This window comes from Musca vetustissima, unplaced genomic scaffold (assembly GCF_032173495.1).
Source record: "Musca vetustissima isolate MV318-11 ecotype Yass unplaced genomic scaffold, APGP_CSIRO_Mvet_v1 utg1319, whole genome shotgun sequence".
In the NCBI taxonomy this organism is placed as follows: domain Eukaryota; kingdom Metazoa; phylum Arthropoda; class Insecta; order Diptera; family Muscidae; genus Musca; species Musca vetustissima.
This window is the reverse complement of record NW_026884577.1, coordinates 475,741-495,739: the sequence shown is the minus strand read 5'-3', so window position 1 is coordinate 495,739 and position 19,999 is coordinate 475,741. Positions and strand designations below refer to the sequence as shown.

Sequence of the window (19,999 nt, the reverse complement as noted above, 5' to 3'; positions counted from 1 at the left end):
ATTCGCGACAATTAGCTGGTTTCAAATTTAATTAAAAAATATATTTTTTTTTAATTTTTATAAAAAAATATTTAATTTTGTTTTTAATTTTACTCTGGACAATTAAGCGATTTTGATAGATAAGTGGGGGGAATAAACGTGTTAATGGTTTTGATTTGTTTTTTTTTCAGGTCTAGAAAAGGAATGTGTTCAAAATTTTACTAGAGTTTTTTTTTTTTAATTGCACATAGGTTAGTTGATAAACGGCCCAGAATACACAATAACAATACTTTTGTGGACTTAAAAATATACTCTATTTTTTTATAATAATTTTTCTTATATACCTATAATTTTATATATAAAATATATTAAAAATATATATATATATATATATATTTTATTTCAATAAAATAATTTTTTTCTAAAAAAAATTTGAATACACACAGAGAGTAGTAGAAGATGAGAGACACAACCCGTTGAGCGGAAAATGGTTAATATTGTGATTTTGTTTGTTTTTTCTTAAGAGATTATTTAAAATTATTTATAATTAAAAAAAAATTTGTTGTATAGATTTTTAATACATAAATAATTATTTTTTTATTTTATGTTTTTAATATATAAATAAATTATTTGCATACTATTCAGTTTTATTTTTTCAAAAAAAAAATATAGAAATTGGTTAGTTGCAAAATAATTCAAATCTATATTTTTAGAGAAAAAATTTTTTTAAATAAAAAGTTTTTTGTTATTTAAATTCAAAGAACAATTCCCGAATCTAAGAATTTATTCCCAAAAATCTACGTTTTTTTAATTTCATGGATTTTTCCCCTATTCTACGAAGAGTTTCATAAATTCTAGGAATTTTTCCTAAATACTAAAATGTTTTCCAGAATCTATGAATTAATTCCCAAAAATCTAAGATTTTTGAATTTTTTCCATATTTTTTTTTTAATTTTATGAATTTTTCCCATATTCTACGAAGAGTTTTATAAATTCTAGGAATTTTTCCTAAATACTAAAATGTTTTTCCTAAAATGTTTTTCAGAATCTATGATTTAATACCCAAAAATCTAAGATTTTTGAATTTTGTTCCATATTCTATGAGGAGTTTCATAAATTCTATGAATTTTTCGTAATTACTAATTTTTTTTTTATTTTCTAAAAACTAAAAAATGTATTCTAAAAAATGTATCTAAAAGTTTCATAAATTGTAAGAATTTGTTTTCCTAAATTCTAAGAATTATTTCCTAAACTCTAAGAATTATTTCCTAAATTCTAAGATTTTACATGTTAGGAACATTTTCTACAAATTCCAAGAAGGTCTACCAACGTATTATGAGTTTCATAAATTCGAGGAATTTTTCCTAAATGCTAAGATTTTATCCTAAAAACTAACAAATAACCATTTTCCGAATCTGAGAATTAATTCCCTAAAATTTATAGCATTTCCATAACGTATATGATTTTTTACAAACTCTTCATAAAATGTAGAAAATTTTTCCTGAATTACATAGTAACGTACTATGAACGTTTCTCGCAATCTAAGAACTATTACCACATTAAAATAAGGTCCTTTAAAAGCAGGGTAAAATTATACTCCAAGTTATTTTACTTTCAATCAAATTGGATTTTTTCCTACATTCTATGAAATGTTCCTATATTTTATGAATTTTATTGTACGTTGTAAGAATTGGTTAGATATTTTATGAACTGTCCGACATACTAAAAAGAACCTTAAAGAGTCTGAGCAATAATACTCTACTGCAAGTGTTCATATCCAATAAAATTTAATTGTTTTCCTACATTCAATGAACTTTTCCTATATTTTATAAATTTCATAGTAACGTTCAATGAACTTTTTTTCACATTCTAAGAACTATTATCATATTAAAATAAGATCCTTTCAAGGCATGGAAAATTCTATTCCAAGTTATTTTACTTTCAATCAAATTGGAAAAAAATATCCTATATTCTATGAACTTTTTCTACATTATATGAATTTCATCGCACGTTCTAAGAATTGGTCAGATATTCTAAGAACTGTCCCACATACCAAAAAGAACCTTCAAAAGTCTGGGCAATAACATTCTACTGCAAGTTTTTAGATCCAATAAAATTTAATTTACTTTCCTACATTCCATGAACTTTTCCTATATTTTATGAATTTCATAGTAAAGTTCAATGTACTTTTCTCACATTCTAAGAACAATTATCACATTAAAATAAGATCCTTTCAAGGCAGGGCATACATATAATCAAATTTAATTTTTCCTACATTCAATGAACGTTTCATTACATTAAAAAAAGATCCTATAAAGGCAGGGCAAAACTTCTACCCCAAATTGGAATTTTTCCTGCATTCTATGAACTTTTTTTATATTTTATGAACTTTATCTACATTTTAAGAATTTCATAGTACGTTCTGTGACATTTTTTCCATATTTCAAAAATATTTTGCAAGATAAAATGAAGTTATTGTACTTTCAATTAAATTGGAATTTTTTTACCTACATTCTATGAAGTTTTCTTACATTTTATGCATTTCATCGTACGTTCTAAGAATTGGTCGTATATTCTAAGAACTTACTCAGAAACTAGAAAATATTTCCACAATCCAAAAAGGACCTTCAAAAGTCTGAGAAATAACCTTATGCTGCAAGTTTTTAGATCCAATAAAATTTAATTTATTTTCCTAAATTCAATGAACGTTTCATATATTTTATGAATTTCATAGTAACGTTCAATGAAATTTTCTCACATTCTAAGAATTATTATCACATTAAAATATAATCCTTTAAAGGCAGGGCAAAATTCTACTCCAAGTTATTTTACTTTCAATCAAATTGGATTTTTTTTTCCTAAATTCTATGAAGTTTTCCTACATTATATGAATTTTTTCGTACGTTGTAAGAATTGGTCAGATATTCTAGGAACTTTCCCAGAAACTAAAAACTATTTCCACAATCCAAAAAGGACCTTCAAAAATCTGAGCAATAACCTTCTATTGCAAATTTTTAGATCCAATAAAATTTAATTTATTTTCCTAAATTCCATGAACTTTTCCTATATTTTATGAATTTCATAGTAACGTTCAATGAACTTTTCTCACATTCTAAGAGCTATTACCACATTAAAATATGATTATTTAAAGGCAGGTCAAAATCCAAGTTGATTTCTAATCCATGTTAATTTACTTTCAATCAAATTTGAATTTTTTCCTACATTCTATGAATTTTTTTACATTTTATGAACATTTTCTACATTTTAAGAATTTTAGTACGTTCTATGACATTTTCCAATATTTAGAGGAATCTTTTCCAAGATAAAACGAAGACATTTTAAAGAGTTTTAATCTATGTTATTTTATATATGAAATATGAATTTGTTTACTACGTTATATGAATTTTTCTTAACATTATAAGAAATTTTTCCCGAATTCAATGAACTTTTTCCACATTGGAAAAAAATTTGACATATTGGTCTCAAACACCAAAGTGAATATTTCGAACTTCGTATAAAAGAAAAGCAATGAACTCGATATAATATTTTATGCAATCTTCATACATCTATCATGGATTAAATCTTAACATATTTTATTTACAAAAAAACTCTTTTACAACATCAAACTATTTAAAAAATCACAATCGTTGTGAGTATTGCCAAAGAAAAAGCTCTTAGCAAATGTAAATAAAATATCGACAAGAAAAAAAAACAATAAAACGGAAAACATTAAAAACTAAAATCCATTTAAATGTGAATTCTAAAACATAAATTCCGCTCCATCCTCTCCGAAGAGGCATACATTTTAAATGAAATACAAACAAATTGTAGGAAAGGACGAATATATGAATGGATAGAGTGCGTGCGTGTCGGGACATGAGCATTGAACACCCTCTTTTGCAAGATTGCATTCATTCGGGGAGTAGTTCAACTCCTCTGAGTAGCAGAGTTCCATTTTATTATTTGCCTACAATTTTATGCTAAGAAATATTCCACAAAAAAAAATCGTTTTTTTTCCCTGAATATAGAAAGAGTGGCTTCGGGGAAAAGGTCCTTGGCAGAGCATACACACACCGCACTTTTTTCTTTTCCAGTCCAAAGTGTCATCTCAAGGGTTAGCGTCACCACTGAATGTAAAACCAGATGTGATTTTTTTTATAACATTTCAAGTTGAATAAAATAAATCTGAATGAAAAAAATCTGCCTCTTTCACATGGAGTACAAATGTTGACTCTGAAAAAAAACTTCGAAGAAATCTGTAGAAGAGTTACACGTACAAAAGACTTCACCATCATAATTGTTTTCATGAATGGGAAAAACAAACAACGGCACTTCGAAACAACTTGGCATATTCTCGAACTGTACATAGAACCATTATGAATGACTTCTCCATTTTGCTTTTTTTCTTCTGGTGAATGAGTTGTGTATTGTTTTTGTTGCATTCAACACCGACTAGACGAAATGAAATACTTGAAAATTGTCACATGCGGGAGCTGTTGTTGAAACAGCAACAAAAAACCGAAGCATAGGGAATGGAGTTATTTTTTTTATCAGAGAATACCATTTTTTCCTCATACAAATAAAGAGAAACGGGTTTGAAATATTTGAAACTATGAATGAAATTCTGAACTGATAGAATACTAATACTTACTAATACATAAATGTAAGAAAATTTCATAGAAAGTAGGAAACAAATTCCAATTTTATTGAAAGTAAAATATCTTGGAGTAGAATTTTGCCCTGCCTTTAAAGAATCTTATTTTAATGTAGTAATAGTTCTTAGAATGTGAGAAAAGTTCATTGAACCCTACTATGAATTCATAAAATATAGGAAAAGTTCATGAAATGTAGGAAATTAAATTAAATTTTATTGGATATAAAAACTTGCAGTAGAATGTTATTGCTCAGACTCATGAAGTTTTTTTTTTGTATGTTCTTAGAATATCTGACCAATTCTTATAACGTACGATGAAATTCATATAATGTAGGAAAACTTCATTAAATGTAGGAAAAAAATTCCAATTTCATTGAAAGTAAAATAACTTGGAATATAATTTTGCCCTGCCTTTAAAGGCTCTTATTATAATGTGGTAATAATTCTTAGAATGTAAGAAAAGTTCATTGAACGTTACAATGAAATTCATAAAATATAGGAAAAGTTCATTGAATGTAAGAAAATAAAAGAAATGTTATTGGATGTGAACACTTACAGTACAGTATTATTGCTCAGACTCTTGAAGGTTCTTTTTGGTATGTGGGACAGTTCTTAGAATATCTAACCAATTCTTAGAACGTACGATGAAATTCATATAATGTTGGAAAACTTCATAGAATGTAGGAAAAAATTCCAATTTGATTGAAAGTAAAATAACTTGGAATAGAATTTTGCCCTGCCCTTAAAGGATCTTATTTTAATGTGTTAATAGCTCTTAGAATGTGAAAAAAATTCATTAAACGTTACTATGAAATTCATAAAATATAGGAAACGTTCAGTGAATGTAGGAAAATAAATTTAATGTTTTTCTATAAACATATCCTTTATTTTATGAATTCCATAGTACGTTCTATGAACTTAAGGCACATGCTGTTAACTGTAACCCACTTTTAAAGAAGTCAACAAAAAACATTCGACCTCAAATTATTTTACATCTATTCCATTTTGAAATTATTCCTACTTTATACGAACTTTTCATTTTAAATTTGAAGAATTGTTTAGTAAATTCTGTTAATTTTCTCCCAAATTTCATAGAGTTTCCTAATTGCTAAATTATTTTTCCAAAATTCTAAAATTTTTTTCCTAAATTCCATAAAATCTTTACCAAAATTAAAGTATTTTTTTTTTTGAAATTCTGAAATTTGTTTCCTAAATTTTGTAAATTGTTTCTTAAATTCTTAGCCAGTTCCTACATCCTATAAACTTTTTCTACATGTTATGGATTTCATAGTGAATGAACTTTTCGCATTCTAAGAATTCTAAGAATTTTTTCCTAATTTCTATGAATTTTTTGCCAAAATTAAAATATTTTTTTTTTTTTTATCGAAATTCTGAAATTTGTTTGCTAAATTTTTTAATTGTCTTCTAAGACAGTTCCTACATTCTATAAACTTTTTCTACATTTTATGAATTTCATAGTGAATGAACTTTTCGCACATTCTGTGATCTGTAGCCACTTTAAAAAAGGACTATCTAAATTCTATGAATTTTCTTTCCTATTCCTAGAAATGTATTTGGAGTTTTCTAAATGCTAATTTTTTTCCTAAACACTTAAGATTTTTTTCTAAATTCAAAGAATTATGTTTCTATATTCAATGAATTATCTACCTAAATTCTGAGATATGAATCCTAAATTGTGTGAAGTGATACATAAATTCTTCGAATAAAATTCTTTATAAATGCCAATCATAAAAACTTGTTCAAGAATTCTAAGGAATCATTTTTTTGAATGAAACAATGAATTGTTTCATAAATTCTAAGAATCGTTTTCTACAAATTCCACGAACTTCTACAAACGTTTTATAAACATTTCCAACAATTTAAAGAGTAATTTCCCGAAGTTTTCCTACATTTTATGAGATTCGTTCGTACGTTTTACGAACTTTTCCCAAATTCTATGAACACAGTTTCTATATTTAAAGAAAACCTCAAAATATAGGCAAACGTTTATTTTACATCTAATCAAATTTGATTTTTTTCCTACATTCTTTGAATATTTCCTACATTATATGAAATTCTAAGAACTTTTCATATTCTACGAACGAAAAGTCAAAGCAAAACTTTCTAATCCATGTTATTTTCAATCATATTAAATTTGAATTCTCTCTAAAAACTTTACATGCATTTTAAGAACTTTTTCACATGTGGAATAAAGACATTTTAATGTCTAACAAACATTTCCTAATTCAACTTAATTTATATTCCATTAACGAAGTTTTTTTTCCTAAATTCTATGAACTCTTTTCCCACATTTTATAAATTTTATCATTTGGTCTATGAACTTTTCCAAAAATTCTAAGAACTTTTTGAATATTCTAAAAACTTTTTGAATATTCTAAAAACTTTTTTAGATGTTAATAAGATCTTCTAAAATCGGACATTCAACAATTAATTTTACATCACATCAGATATGCAAATTTTCCAACATTATATGCACATTTTCTACAATTTATGAATTTCGTTCATTGTGATTGTTCGTTCTTCTGCAACAATCTTAATATCTTTTTTTTTTTTTTTTTTTTTTTTTGGCAGTCATCTTCAGTTTAGCATAGACGGTGATGAAAATCGGTTGCTTTTCTCATAAAATATTTCCCTGAAGATGACTGCCGAAGACAGTCGAAATATTGGAAAATAAAAATAAACAAAAAAGAAAAACATAAACAACAGTTTTTCAATTGACCTAGAGCCAAAACAAAAATCCACAAGGATTAACATATCACAGGTCAACAATAACAACAACAACAATCTTAATATCTTTTCACACATTTCATTGTAATCCAATTTCTCTTTATATCTCATACAATTACATTCTGTTGTATAGATTCGATGAAATTTTCCTACATTTTATGAATTTTGTGCGTACGTTTTAAAAACCTTTCATACATTCTAGGAACTTTTCAAAGATTTAAAAAGTCTCTTCAGAAATCAAACAAAGAAATTATTTTATATCCATTCAAAAAAATATTTTTTTCTTACATTATACAAACTTTTCATGTAACCTATGAATTTTGTTCGTACATTCTAAGAACTTTTCGCGCATTTTAAGAATTTGACCTAGATTTAAAGAAAACCTTCTAAAATCAAGCAAAATTACTCTACTCTCAGTAATTTTACATCGAATAAAATTGGAATTGGTATCCACAAATTTATGAACTTTTCCTACATATTATGAATATCGTTCATATATTCTAGGATTATTTCATACATATTCTATTCGGTTGTATAGGTCACAGTTAGGAGCTGGAAAATGTAGTAGGACATCAGTCAGGGTATAGAGACTAACTTCAACAAGTCTATAAAAACATTCCAGATAGGAGCTGGTAGGACATACGTCAGGGTATGTCCTACAATACACAGCTAGGAAAATGTGGTAGGACAGGGTATAGAGACTAACTTCAACCAGTCTATAAAAACATTCCACATAAAAACCAGCCCTAATGCCTACAGATAGGCTCGGAATACTGTGCTGCAGGAAAAACAAGTCCTCTTCAATGCATCGTGAATAAAAATTGTACTAGGGATGGGTGTAAAAACAAACGCCAATGCGTTTTTTGTTCTTGCTCCAATGCTTGTTCTTCTTAATGGTAATGACTTCTAGGATGACGATGGCGATGATGACGGCGATGACAACGACATCATCAACATTTGTACAACAACAAATAATAATAGAGATTGTAACTAAGGTAGTAGTGGCGAGGCGGCAGGCAGTTCCAGAACGTACATCAGATTTGGTTTTAACAACTAGAGACATGGATCTAAAACAAAATAAACATGTCAGTGTGCGGAGATCTCTCCCACATGCCCTGCCTAAACCATGGGGTTTGTAAAATTTGTTTCCACCCTTGATGGGTATAAAAACGTTGTGCTATTATTACACGTTGTTGCACACACAGTACGAAAGAACACCTACAAAAAAAAAAAAGAAAAACAACAACAACCAGAACATTTCCATGAATAAAAATGCATTGCTGTTGCTTCTGCTTGCAGTTGCCGTCGTAGTGCAATGGCTTTTTCGGAAAGGGAGAAAAAGAGAGGTTGCCATGCAGAGGACATGGGATGTAGTCAAGCCATGTCTATGAGATTGTGGCATTTCATCGCTGTGACATTTATAATGAAAGTTAAAATTTAAAAAAGGGGAATGACATAGACAAGGGCCTGGCGGGGGTTGTGTTACCTACCCTGCCCTTCTTTATTGCATTCATTCATGTAATTTTCATTCAGTTCAGGCAGCCAGTTAGGGAAACAAGCTGGTTGGCTGAATGACTAGGCTAAGCAGCTAGTGTCTATCCATTTATCCCATCCTTAAGCTCTCCCCTACCATTCCGATTTTTTTCCTTTTTTGTATCCTGTATAATCTGTGTTTTTATTTATGTCGACAGTATTTGAATTAAGCAAAAAAAAAATAATAATAATAAAAGAAAAAACTCTGATTCCTCAGTTTCTCCTCCGCTAAATGAATCAGATGTAGAGGCTATATATAAGGCAAGGCGGAACATGTGTTCGTTCATTAGATAGACAAATTTATACAGAGGACAGATTTTATGTAGCAATGTTTTAAAATTTTAAATAAAAAATTAAAAGACTCGGATCAACTGTGGAACATGAAAACTACAGCTTCGAGGTAGTGAACGATTTTATACACCTCGGTGGTACCGCCATAAACAAAACTAATAACATCAGCTGTGAAATCCGGAGGAGAATAGTGTTAGCCAACAGATGCTACTATGGTCTGAGTAAGTAACTCAAAAGCAAGGCCACCTCTAGCCAGACCAAACTCAAACTCTACAGGACGCTGATATTATCCGTGCTGTTATATGGATCTGAAGCATGGATACTGGCGCAAGCATATGAGGCAGCTCTTGGAGTATTTGAGAGAAATGGAAATAGATCTATAGATCGATCTGTGTCGATGGTGAATATCGCCGTCAAATGGACCATGAGCTATACAATCTACGTTGGATAGGCCAACTTGCGAGAATGGATGAAGATGTCCCAGCTCAAAAGGCATATAAAAACGAGCCCAGTGATGGTTCACGCAGAAGATGAAGGCCATGCATCCGATGTAAAGATCAAGTAGAAGACTACATCTCGGAAAATGGTCTTTCAAATTGGATGAATGCGCCTGGAAATATTTTTTAAGCTCGGCTTATGGAACAACCGGTTTGTCATAAGCCAGCTAAGTAAGTAAGTAATTTTTATACCCTCCACCATAGTATGAAGGGTATATTAATTTTGTCATTCCGTTTGTAACTCATCGAAATAATCATTTGCGATCCTATAAAGTATATGTATTCATGATCAGGGTAAAATTCTAAGACCATCTAGCCATGTCCGTCCGTCTGTTGTAATCACTCTATCTTCTGAAGGATTTGAGATAGGGTGCTGAAATTTTGCATAGGTTTGTCCTTTGTCTGCAGGCAGGTCAAGTTCGATGTTGGGATATATCAGTCCACGTTAGGTTATAGCTCCCATATAACAGTACAATTTTGGGGTTCTTGAGCACATTTTTCAATCGAATACGCTGAAATTTGGCACATTGGGTTCTTATTGGGTACTAAATGTCTCCACATAAAAATTATAAATATAGGTCCATTTTTTCTGGTATCCCCCATATAACGGTACCTCCTAATTTTCAGTATTTTGGGGGTTTTTTAATCGTATTTTTCCACCGAATTTGCTGTAATTTAATATTTTGAGTTCTTAATAGGTACCAAATCTCTCCACAAAAAAAATTATAAATATAGGTCAATTTTTTCCGATAGCCCCCATATAAGGGTACCCCCCAATTTTCGGTATTTTGGTGGAGGGTATCCAATGTTTGGCCGAACTTAACGCTTTTCCACTCGTTATTTTTAAATTAAATTGAGAAATTTCTTTATGTCTAGACAAAGTGGCGCCCAACGTGCGTATTATGAAAAATGCAATAATTTGTTTTTAAATTATAAGATTATATATATATCGACCAAATTGGTCGCTATAAACCATAATAAAACAAAAATTATAGATTTTTTCGACACTTTTGGATATTATCGTTAAAATCGTCGATATGTCATTCAAAACATTGTTCGTTATAATCGATTTCGACGCTAACAAATATATCTGTTCCTCTTTCTCGTTTCATTTATTCAAATATACCCATGAATTGAGAGGTTTGGTGACAAACTCTCTCGGCTCCCGCTCTCTTTCTCTTCGACTGAATAGTATGCAGAATAATTTATTTTAATTTATTAAATATATCTAACCTGTTTAATTTCAATACAAGAAAAGAAAACCAAATTAAAAAAAAAAATACAGGAAATATAATTCGTCACTTACCTTTTGCGATTAAAGAAATTTCCCTGTAGAAAATTATTACGGGTGTTGACCTCATCCGGCTGCAAAAAAAAAAAGAAAAAACATTACAAATTAATATAAATTTTATTGGCTAGCTGGCAAATTGCAACTGAACAAAAAAAATTAAAATTATTCATCGAATGGCGAGAAAATATTAAAAATAAATATGGGCCAGCCAGCTGATATGAAAATAATTCAGTGGCTGGCAACAACAAAAATGGATTCCCATGGGAATGTGGCGCTAAACAGAAATAGAGTAGAGCAGAGAGGGGGGAGGTTATTCGAAATTGTGACTCACTAGCAATAGCAGCAAATCATATCAGAATATAGTAATTTGTATATATGTTCGTTTATATATAAATAATTTTTAAAAAAATAATAAAAATAAAAAAAATGTTTGATTTTTTTAATTTTCTTCCAAGAAATATTTAAATAAAATAAAATAACACCAAAACACACTTGAAATAATTTTTTTGAAATAAAAAAAAAATAAATATTTTATATTATGAAAAAATCTGCTCCACTATAAGGTGGAGTTTATATTAAATTTGTCATTCGGTTTGCAACACCTCGAAAATATTTATCAGAATTGACTGTTATTTGGTATTTTGAATTCCGACATGATGTGAAATCTCACTAACCAAACATTCTCAATTTTGATAGCCCCCTCCGAAATTTTCGTATTTTGGGTAGTGTGTGCATATTTGTTAACCGAATTGATTTTGTATTTTGACAGTTTGGGTTCTAATTGATTAAGACATCTTCCCAGCAAAAATTATCAATATTGGTCAATTGTTTTGGATAGCCCCCATACAAGGGGTACCCCCCGTAATATGCCGATCTAGACGATTTTGGACAAGTTTTTCGATTGAATTGGCTGAAATTTGGTGCTGAGGTTTCTCATAGGGTAATACATTTTTTCACCAAAATTAGCAATATTGGTGACATTTTTATACCCTTCACCACACTGTGGTACAGGGTATTATGTCTTTGTGCATATGTTTGTAACAGGCAAAAGGAAACGAGATAGAACCATGATTCCTTTATAGAATATGCATAGAGTCACTTTCTAAGTCGATTTATGCACGTCCGTCTGTCTGTCTCTCCGTCCATGTTAAATTGTAAACAAAGTACAGGTCGCATTTATGATCCGAATTGGGTGGAATTTGGCATACGACACTTGTTTGGCCCAAGGACAAACCCTCGGTTCAGATTTAGATATCGGTTCAGATTTAGATATAGCTCCCATATATATTTTCGTCCGGTAAATGGTGCACCAAAGTCGCTATATATCTGTCGATTTGCACGAAATTTGGTATAGCGTACTGAATAAAGTCTAGAATGATGTGCGTTAAGTTTCCTAAAAATCGGTTCCGATTTAGATATAGCTCCCATATATATATTTTCGTCCGATTTAAGGTAAATGGTGCACCAAAGTCGCTATATATCTGTCGATTTGCACGAAATTTGGTATAGCGTACTGAATAAAGTCTAGAATGATGTGTGTTAAGTTTCCTGAAAATCGGTTCCAATTTAGATATAGCTCCCATATATATTTTCGTCCGATTTGAAGTAAATGGTATACATAAGTCCCTATATATCTTTCGATTAGCACGAAATTTGGTATAGCGTACTGAATAGGGTGAAGAATGATGTGTGTTAAGTTTCCTGAATATCGCTTCAGATTTAGATATAGCTCCCATATATATTATCGTCCAATTTAAGGTAACTGGTGTACTAAAGTCCCTTTATATCTTTCGATTAGCACGAAATTTGGTATAGCGTACTGAATAGGGTGAAGAATGATGTGTGTTAAGTTTCCTGAATATCGCTTCAGATTTAGATATAGCTCCCATATATATTATCGTCCAATTTAAGGTAACTGGTGTACTAAAGTCCCTTTATAACTTTCGATTTGCACGAAATTTGACATAACGTACTGAATTGAGCCTAGAGTGATGTCTGCCAAGTTTCGTGAAAATCGGTCCAGATTTAAATATAGCTCCCATATATCTTTCGTACTGAACTCAGTATAACCTAGAAGTTAGATATAAATGCTGCACCAAATTCCCCATGTGGGTCCGATTGGCACACAATTTTGCACAACTTATTGAAGTTATTATAAGATAGCGTGTGGCAAGTTTTGTTGAAATCGGATTTACATATATTTCCTATATATAGTTTCTTCCGATTTTAAGTAAAAGGTGCACCAAAGACCCAAAGTTAGGCCGATTGACACAAAATTTTGCACAACGTTCTGAAGTTTATATAACCTAGCATGTGGAAAGTTTCATTGAAATCGGTTCAAATTTGGATAGAGCTACAATTATTTTCTCCCGATTTTATGTAAATGATGCACCAACAAGTCAAACCGAATTCTGTGACAAATTTCGATGAATTCGGCTTAGATTTCGATATAGCTTGTACGACATTTTTGTCCGATTTTATGTAGAACTGGGACGTCTTTAGGATTCATCTGTTGAATATATTCAAAGTGGTGAAGGGTATCGTATAGTCGGCCCGTCCGACTTTACTATTTTCCTTACTAGTTTAATATAGCCCCCATATAGCATACCTGCCAAATTTCGTTAATTTGGGCATTATGGTCACACTTTTCAACCGAGATGACTGTAATTTGGCATTTTGGGTTCTCATAGTCTAGTCATTGGTCTACTTCTTTGGATAGCTCCCATATAACGGTACCTCCCAAATTTCGGTATTTTGGGGAGCTTGAACACGGTTTTCCACGGAATTGGATGCAACATGGTATTTTGGGTTCTCATAGGGCAATACATCTTCCCACCAAAAATTATTAATATTGGTCTACTTCTTAGAATAACCCCCATATTAGGGAACATCTCAAATTTCGATATTTTGAGGAGCTTGAATACGTTTTTCAACCGAATTGACTGTAATTTGGTATTTTTGAATTCACATTGGTTGCGAAATCTCACTTCCAAAAATGTTCAATATTGGTCCCTTTTTAAGGTTATCTCCCATATAACGGTACCTTCCCATTTCCGGTATTTTGGAGAGAATGGACACGTTTTTCAACCGAATTGGTTGTAAATTGGCATTTTGGGTTCTAATTGGTTAAAACATCTTCCCACCAAAAATTTTCAATATTGGTCCACTTTTTAGTATAGCTCCCATATAACGGTACCTCCCGAATTTCGGTATTTTGGGGAGCTTGAACAAGTTTTTCAACCGAATTGACTGTAATTTGGTATTTGGAATTCCCATTGAGAGTGAAATCTCACTTCCAAAAATTTTCAATATTGGTCCACTTTTTAGCATAGCCCCCATACAACGGTACCTCCTAAATTTCGATATTTTGAGGAGCTTGATCACGTTCTTCTTGCGAATTGACTGTAATTTGGTATTTTTGAATTCACATTGGTTGCGAAATCTCACCTTCCAAAAATTTGCAATATTAGTCCTATTTTTAGTATAGCCCCCATATAAGGGTACCTCTCAATTTTCGGTATTTTGAGGAGTTTGAATGCGGTTTTCAACCGAATTGGATGTAATTTGACATTTTGGGTTCTCACAGGGTAATACATCTTCCCAACAAAAATTATCAATATTGGTCCACTTCTTAGGATAGCCCCCATATAAGGGTACCTCCCAAATTTCGGTATTATGGGGAAAATGGAAACTTTTTTAACCGAAATGATTTTAATTTGGTATTTTGGGTTCTCTTCCCACCAAATATGATCGATATTGATCCATATTTTAATATTAGCCCCCATATAAGGGTACCCTCGAAATATGCGGATTTTGAGGATTTTGGATAAGGTTGGCAATCGAATTGGCTTCTATTTGGCATGTTGGGTTCCCGCCAAATATCTATACAAATAAAAGTGTAAAGTGATTGACTGACTGATTTAACAATTCATCAACGCCCAGACGAAATGGCTGAAGCTAGAATCTTGAAATTTTGGGTGAGGGTCACTATTGGTCCAAATGAGACAGATATGGCTGGGTTTTTGGAAATTCGTACTAGAACGGTACGAAAGGTACAAAAAAGTAAGTAAAGTAAAAATGTAAATACCATTTGTATTTGGCGAACCAGTAGAGCTAGAACTCTGAAATTTGGATTGAGGGTCACTGATGGAGTATAGAATAGATGTATCAAAGGGCTTTTTAGAAATTCGAACTATGAGTATCCGAAAAGTACTGAAATTTACTAAATTTAGCATGTGAATGGATTGAGCTAAAAACTTGAAATTTGGAATGCAAATTAAGGTTGAGAAGTAGGGTCGATATGAGGAGAGTTTGCAAAGCGTGTGTACGAATAGTATTATATGGTACTATATTTGGTACATATTTGATTTGAAGGTAAAAATCGAGCTGGAATCCTGAAAATTGAAAGTAACATTGCCGTCGGAGTGTAGGATTAAGATATCTACGTAGTTTTGGAAAAATGTTGCTTATGGGTACGAAAAGTACTAAATCGTACTACAATTTGTACAACTTGTATTTAGGTGAACCGATAGAGCTGGAACAATGAAATTTGGAATTAGGATCATTTTAGAGATGTAGGATTAGGTCAGGATTCAGTTTAACATATTAATACTTATGGGAACTAAATGGTACTAATTTTGGTACAATTTGAATTTTAGGTGAACCAATAGAGCTAGAATCATGAAAATTGGAGTCAGGATTACTTTGGAGGTGTAATTTGATGTGATTTAGAAATTCGTTCTAATGTGTACAAAATTTGGTACAATTCAAATTGTGGGTGAAGCGATAATGTTGAAATCATTAAATTTTGATTCAGGATCACTGTGGGGGTGTTGGTTTGGGTTAAATAGGAAGTTTTGGAAATTCGTACCAGCGTGTACTAAATTTGGTACAATTTGAATTGTGGGTCAACTGATAATGTTGGAATCTTGAAACTTGAATTTAGGATGACTGTGGGGGTGTAGGATTGGGGTATGTGGGAAGTTTTGGAAATTGATACAACTATGTACTAAATTTGGTACAATTTGAGTTGCGGGTGCACTAATAGAGTTGGAATCCTTAAACTTGGATTTAGGATGACTGTGGATGTGTAGATTTGGAGTAGGAAGGAGGTTTTAGAATTTGTACTATTGTGTACTAAATTTGGTACAATTTGAATTGTGGGTGAACAGATAGAGTTAGAATCCTGAAACTTGGATTTAGGATCAGTGTGGGATTGTAGGATTGGGGTACATAGAAAGTTTTGTAATTGGTATTACTGTGTACAAGATTTGGTACAATTTCAATTGTGGATGAACCTATGGAGTTGGAATTCTGAAATTTGGATTTAAAATCACTAACGGGGATTGGGGTATGCATGAAGTTTTGATGGATGGTTGAAGAGGGTACTTATGGACATAATGTGTGCTAAATGGAAAATTTGGGTGAACCTTTAGATTTGGTACTAAACTTTTTGAACCTTTAGATTTGGTACTAAATGGTACTCAAATTTAATTTATGGTCGATATTAATGTGTGGATAGTTTTTTCTGACATATGCAGTTTGCTGTAAAATTAAAATAATATGTTAATACATGTTTAAATATTTACTACATTCGCTAACGAAGTTGCGGGCATATGCTAGTAATCAATACTGTTCAAAAATTTTAGGTTGCCCCAATATAACGCTACCTTCCAAATTTCGATAATTTATTAATTATGGTCACATTTTCAACCTAAAACACTGAAATTAGGTTTTTTTGAATTATCTTTGAATAGAACACATTTTTCCTGTCACAAAATTTCAATATTGGCTCATATTTTAGGGTTCATATATAAACTCTATAGGCAGGTAACGCTATAGGTCAGTATTTTGGGGATTACTGCTCGTTTTTTTTCATTGAACTTAAAGATATCAAAATTTGCTACAGAAAATTTAATTTGATATTACTTTACTATATTTTTGAAGATCCCAAACGATTGCATGTATTTTAAATCACCACCTCATGGTGGAGGATAAAAAAATTATTATTTTAAAATTGATTTTAAATTCATTGAATTTATATTTAAAAACATCTATTAAATATATTCATTATCGTCCAAATAATTTATGCCTTTGGATCTCATTAAAAAAAATCGAATACTTTCCTTATCAAAAAAAACAAAGATAATCGAAAACAACAAAAACAATCAATTTAATTTGATGGGTAGGAAAAATAATAAAAAAACCCCAAACCCTAAGGACCCAACAAACATCACTCAGACCATAAGATATATATATATATACATATGCCTATTTACACACCTACATATATAATGACATCCATCATCATATGCTATGCTATATCCTCAGCCTATGGTCGGTAGGATTGTCTGCATATTTAAAATGAAAAAAAAAAACCAACAACAACAACATGAAAGTAGATATCCTTAAGTATAATGTCACACTTGAGAACCGACAACAAGACAAGGTCACAGGACAAAATATGACCTTCTCTCTATGAGAAAAAAAACACAAAAACTACGTCATTCTAAATTGTGTGAATGGGGTGTGTGTGTGCATTAAATAGGGTGGGTGTAGAGGCTGAATATTATGTTTTAATTTACGTCAATGGTTTAGAAATTGTTTTTTTTAGAAATTAAAAAGTCAGTTGGAGGGTCGGACATTTGTAAATCGAATTGTCTGAAGCGTATTTGATCCAAAGAAACATGCTGTCTAAAATTAATATTTCTATGAGGTACACATTTTTGCCGTATCAAAATGTAGGGTGTAAAAAATCCTCCACCTACACTCTGGACACAAATCAGGGGCCAAATCACCGCATTACGATGCCAAAATACTCGATTTCGAAATCGAGTACTTCGGCATCGTAATGTAGTTGAACGGAGATCACCGCAGTCGTTGTCGAATTGTTTCTACTCGAAGTTGCACACTATAGTTAGTATTCTATGGAAATCTACATACTTAAGGATTTTTGCTCGGAACAAGGTAATGAAGCAGGAACAAGAAGTTGGTGAAAATATAAGAATTATTTATTTTGGCAAAATACATTCACGAAAATATATTAATTACATTTAGGGACACGGATCAAAAAAGGAATGCTCAGTAGCCACTTAAAAACCAGTAAGGAAAGCGGTAAAGTCAGACAGGGCGGACTATACGATACCCTTCACCACTTTGGGTATATTCTATATATGTATCCTAACAGACATCGCCCTTTCGAAAGAACATTGACATGATATTGAACGAACTTAAAAATATGCGATCTTTATCTATAAGTGAACGGACTAACTTTAATTTCACATGCTATGCCATTCTGCAACCTATGCTAAATTTTTTTAAATAGATAAAGATAAAGCAAACTTTACACACGCTCTTTGGTATGCTTCCCTGTTTAAAATGAAATATCAGGCACCCATTGACTATTTGGTGTACAATTAACGTGTATAGGTCGAAATAATTTATGAAAGCTATGCTATATCTAAATCTGAACCGATTTGCACAAAACTTAGCACACATCATTCTGGACCTAATGCCAAATTTCGTGCAAATCGAAAGTTTTTTTGGGACTTCGGAGCCCATTTACCTCAAATCGGACGAAAATATATATGGGAGCTATATCTAAATCTGAATTGATTTTCGGGAAACTTAATACACATCATTCTAGACCTAATTCAGTACGCTATGCAAAATTTCGCGCAAATCGAGAGATTTATAGGGAATTTGGTGCACCGTTTACCTTAAATCGGACGAAAATATATATGAGAGCTATATCTAAATCTGAACCGATTTTCACGAAACTTAGCACACATCATTCTGGACATAATTCAGTACCCTATGCCAAATTTCGGCAAATCGAAAGATATTTGGGGACTTCTGAGCCCATTTACCTCAAATCGGACGAAAATATATATGGGAGCTATATCTATATTTGAGCCGATTTTCACGAAACTTAACACAAATCATTCTAGACCTAATTTAGTACGCTATGCCAAATTTCGTGCAAATCGAAAGATATTTAGGGACTTCGGAGCCCCATTGACCTCAAATCGGACGAAAATATATATTTGAGCTATATCTATATTTGAACCGATTTTATCGAAACTTGATATACGTCATTCTAGACCTAATTCAGTAAGCTATGCCAAATTTCATGCAAATCGAAAGATATTTGGGGACTTATGAGCCCATTTACCTCAAATCGGACGAAAATATATATGGGAGCTATATCTAAATCTGAACCGATTTCCGGGAAACTTAACACACATCATTCTAGACCTAATTCAGTACCCTATGCCAAATTTCGTGCAAATCGAAAGATATTTTGGGACTTCGGAGCCCCATTTACCTTAAATCGGACGAAAATATATATGGGAGCTACATCTAAATCTGAACCGATTTTCGGGAAACTTAACACACGTCTTAGACTTAATTCAGTACCCTATGCCAAATTTCGTGCAAATCGAGAGATATATAGGGACTTTTGTGCACCATTTACCTTAAATTGGACGAAAATATATATGGGAGCTATATCTAAATCTGAAGCCAGTTTTTCCAATTTCAATAGGGTTCGTCCTTGGGCCGAATAAGTGACCTGTGCCAAATTTCATCCAATTTGGATCATAAATCCGACCTTCAATTTGTTTACAATTTATGATCAACAGACGCACAGACGGACATGCATAAATCGAAAGTGATTTTATGCATATTCTCAAAAGGAACCATGGGTATATCTCGTTTCCTTTTGCCTGTTACAAACATATGCACAAAGACATAATACACAGGGTACAGTATGGTGAAGAGCATACAAAATTGCAACAACGTGAAAATGCAAGGCAGAAAGAGGTTCAATTTATGACTTTGCCAAAAATATGATGTACATATATATATATATATATATTTGTACACATATATTTTAACACACATAAACGATATAAATTTCTAAGAAATAACATATTTTGATCTCAAAAACTTATTTTGAAATTCTCTTTCGCTTCCGATTTCTTACTACCATATGTTTACAGCAAT

General features: G+C 31.4%; 1 protein-coding gene across 1 annotated transcript in view; it reads right to left on the bottom strand.

Moving 5' to 3' along the window:
- LOC133331557 (uncharacterized) overlaps positions 1-19,999 on the bottom strand; it is a 74,772-nt gene that overhangs the window by 41,765 nt on the left and 13,008 nt on the right. The window contains exon 3 of the mRNA XM_061539941.1: positions 11,009-11,067. Within this exon, the coding sequence (XP_061395925.1) occupies positions 11,009-11,067 (59 nt within the window). The remainder of the gene's footprint in view (positions 1-11,008; positions 11,068-19,999) is intronic.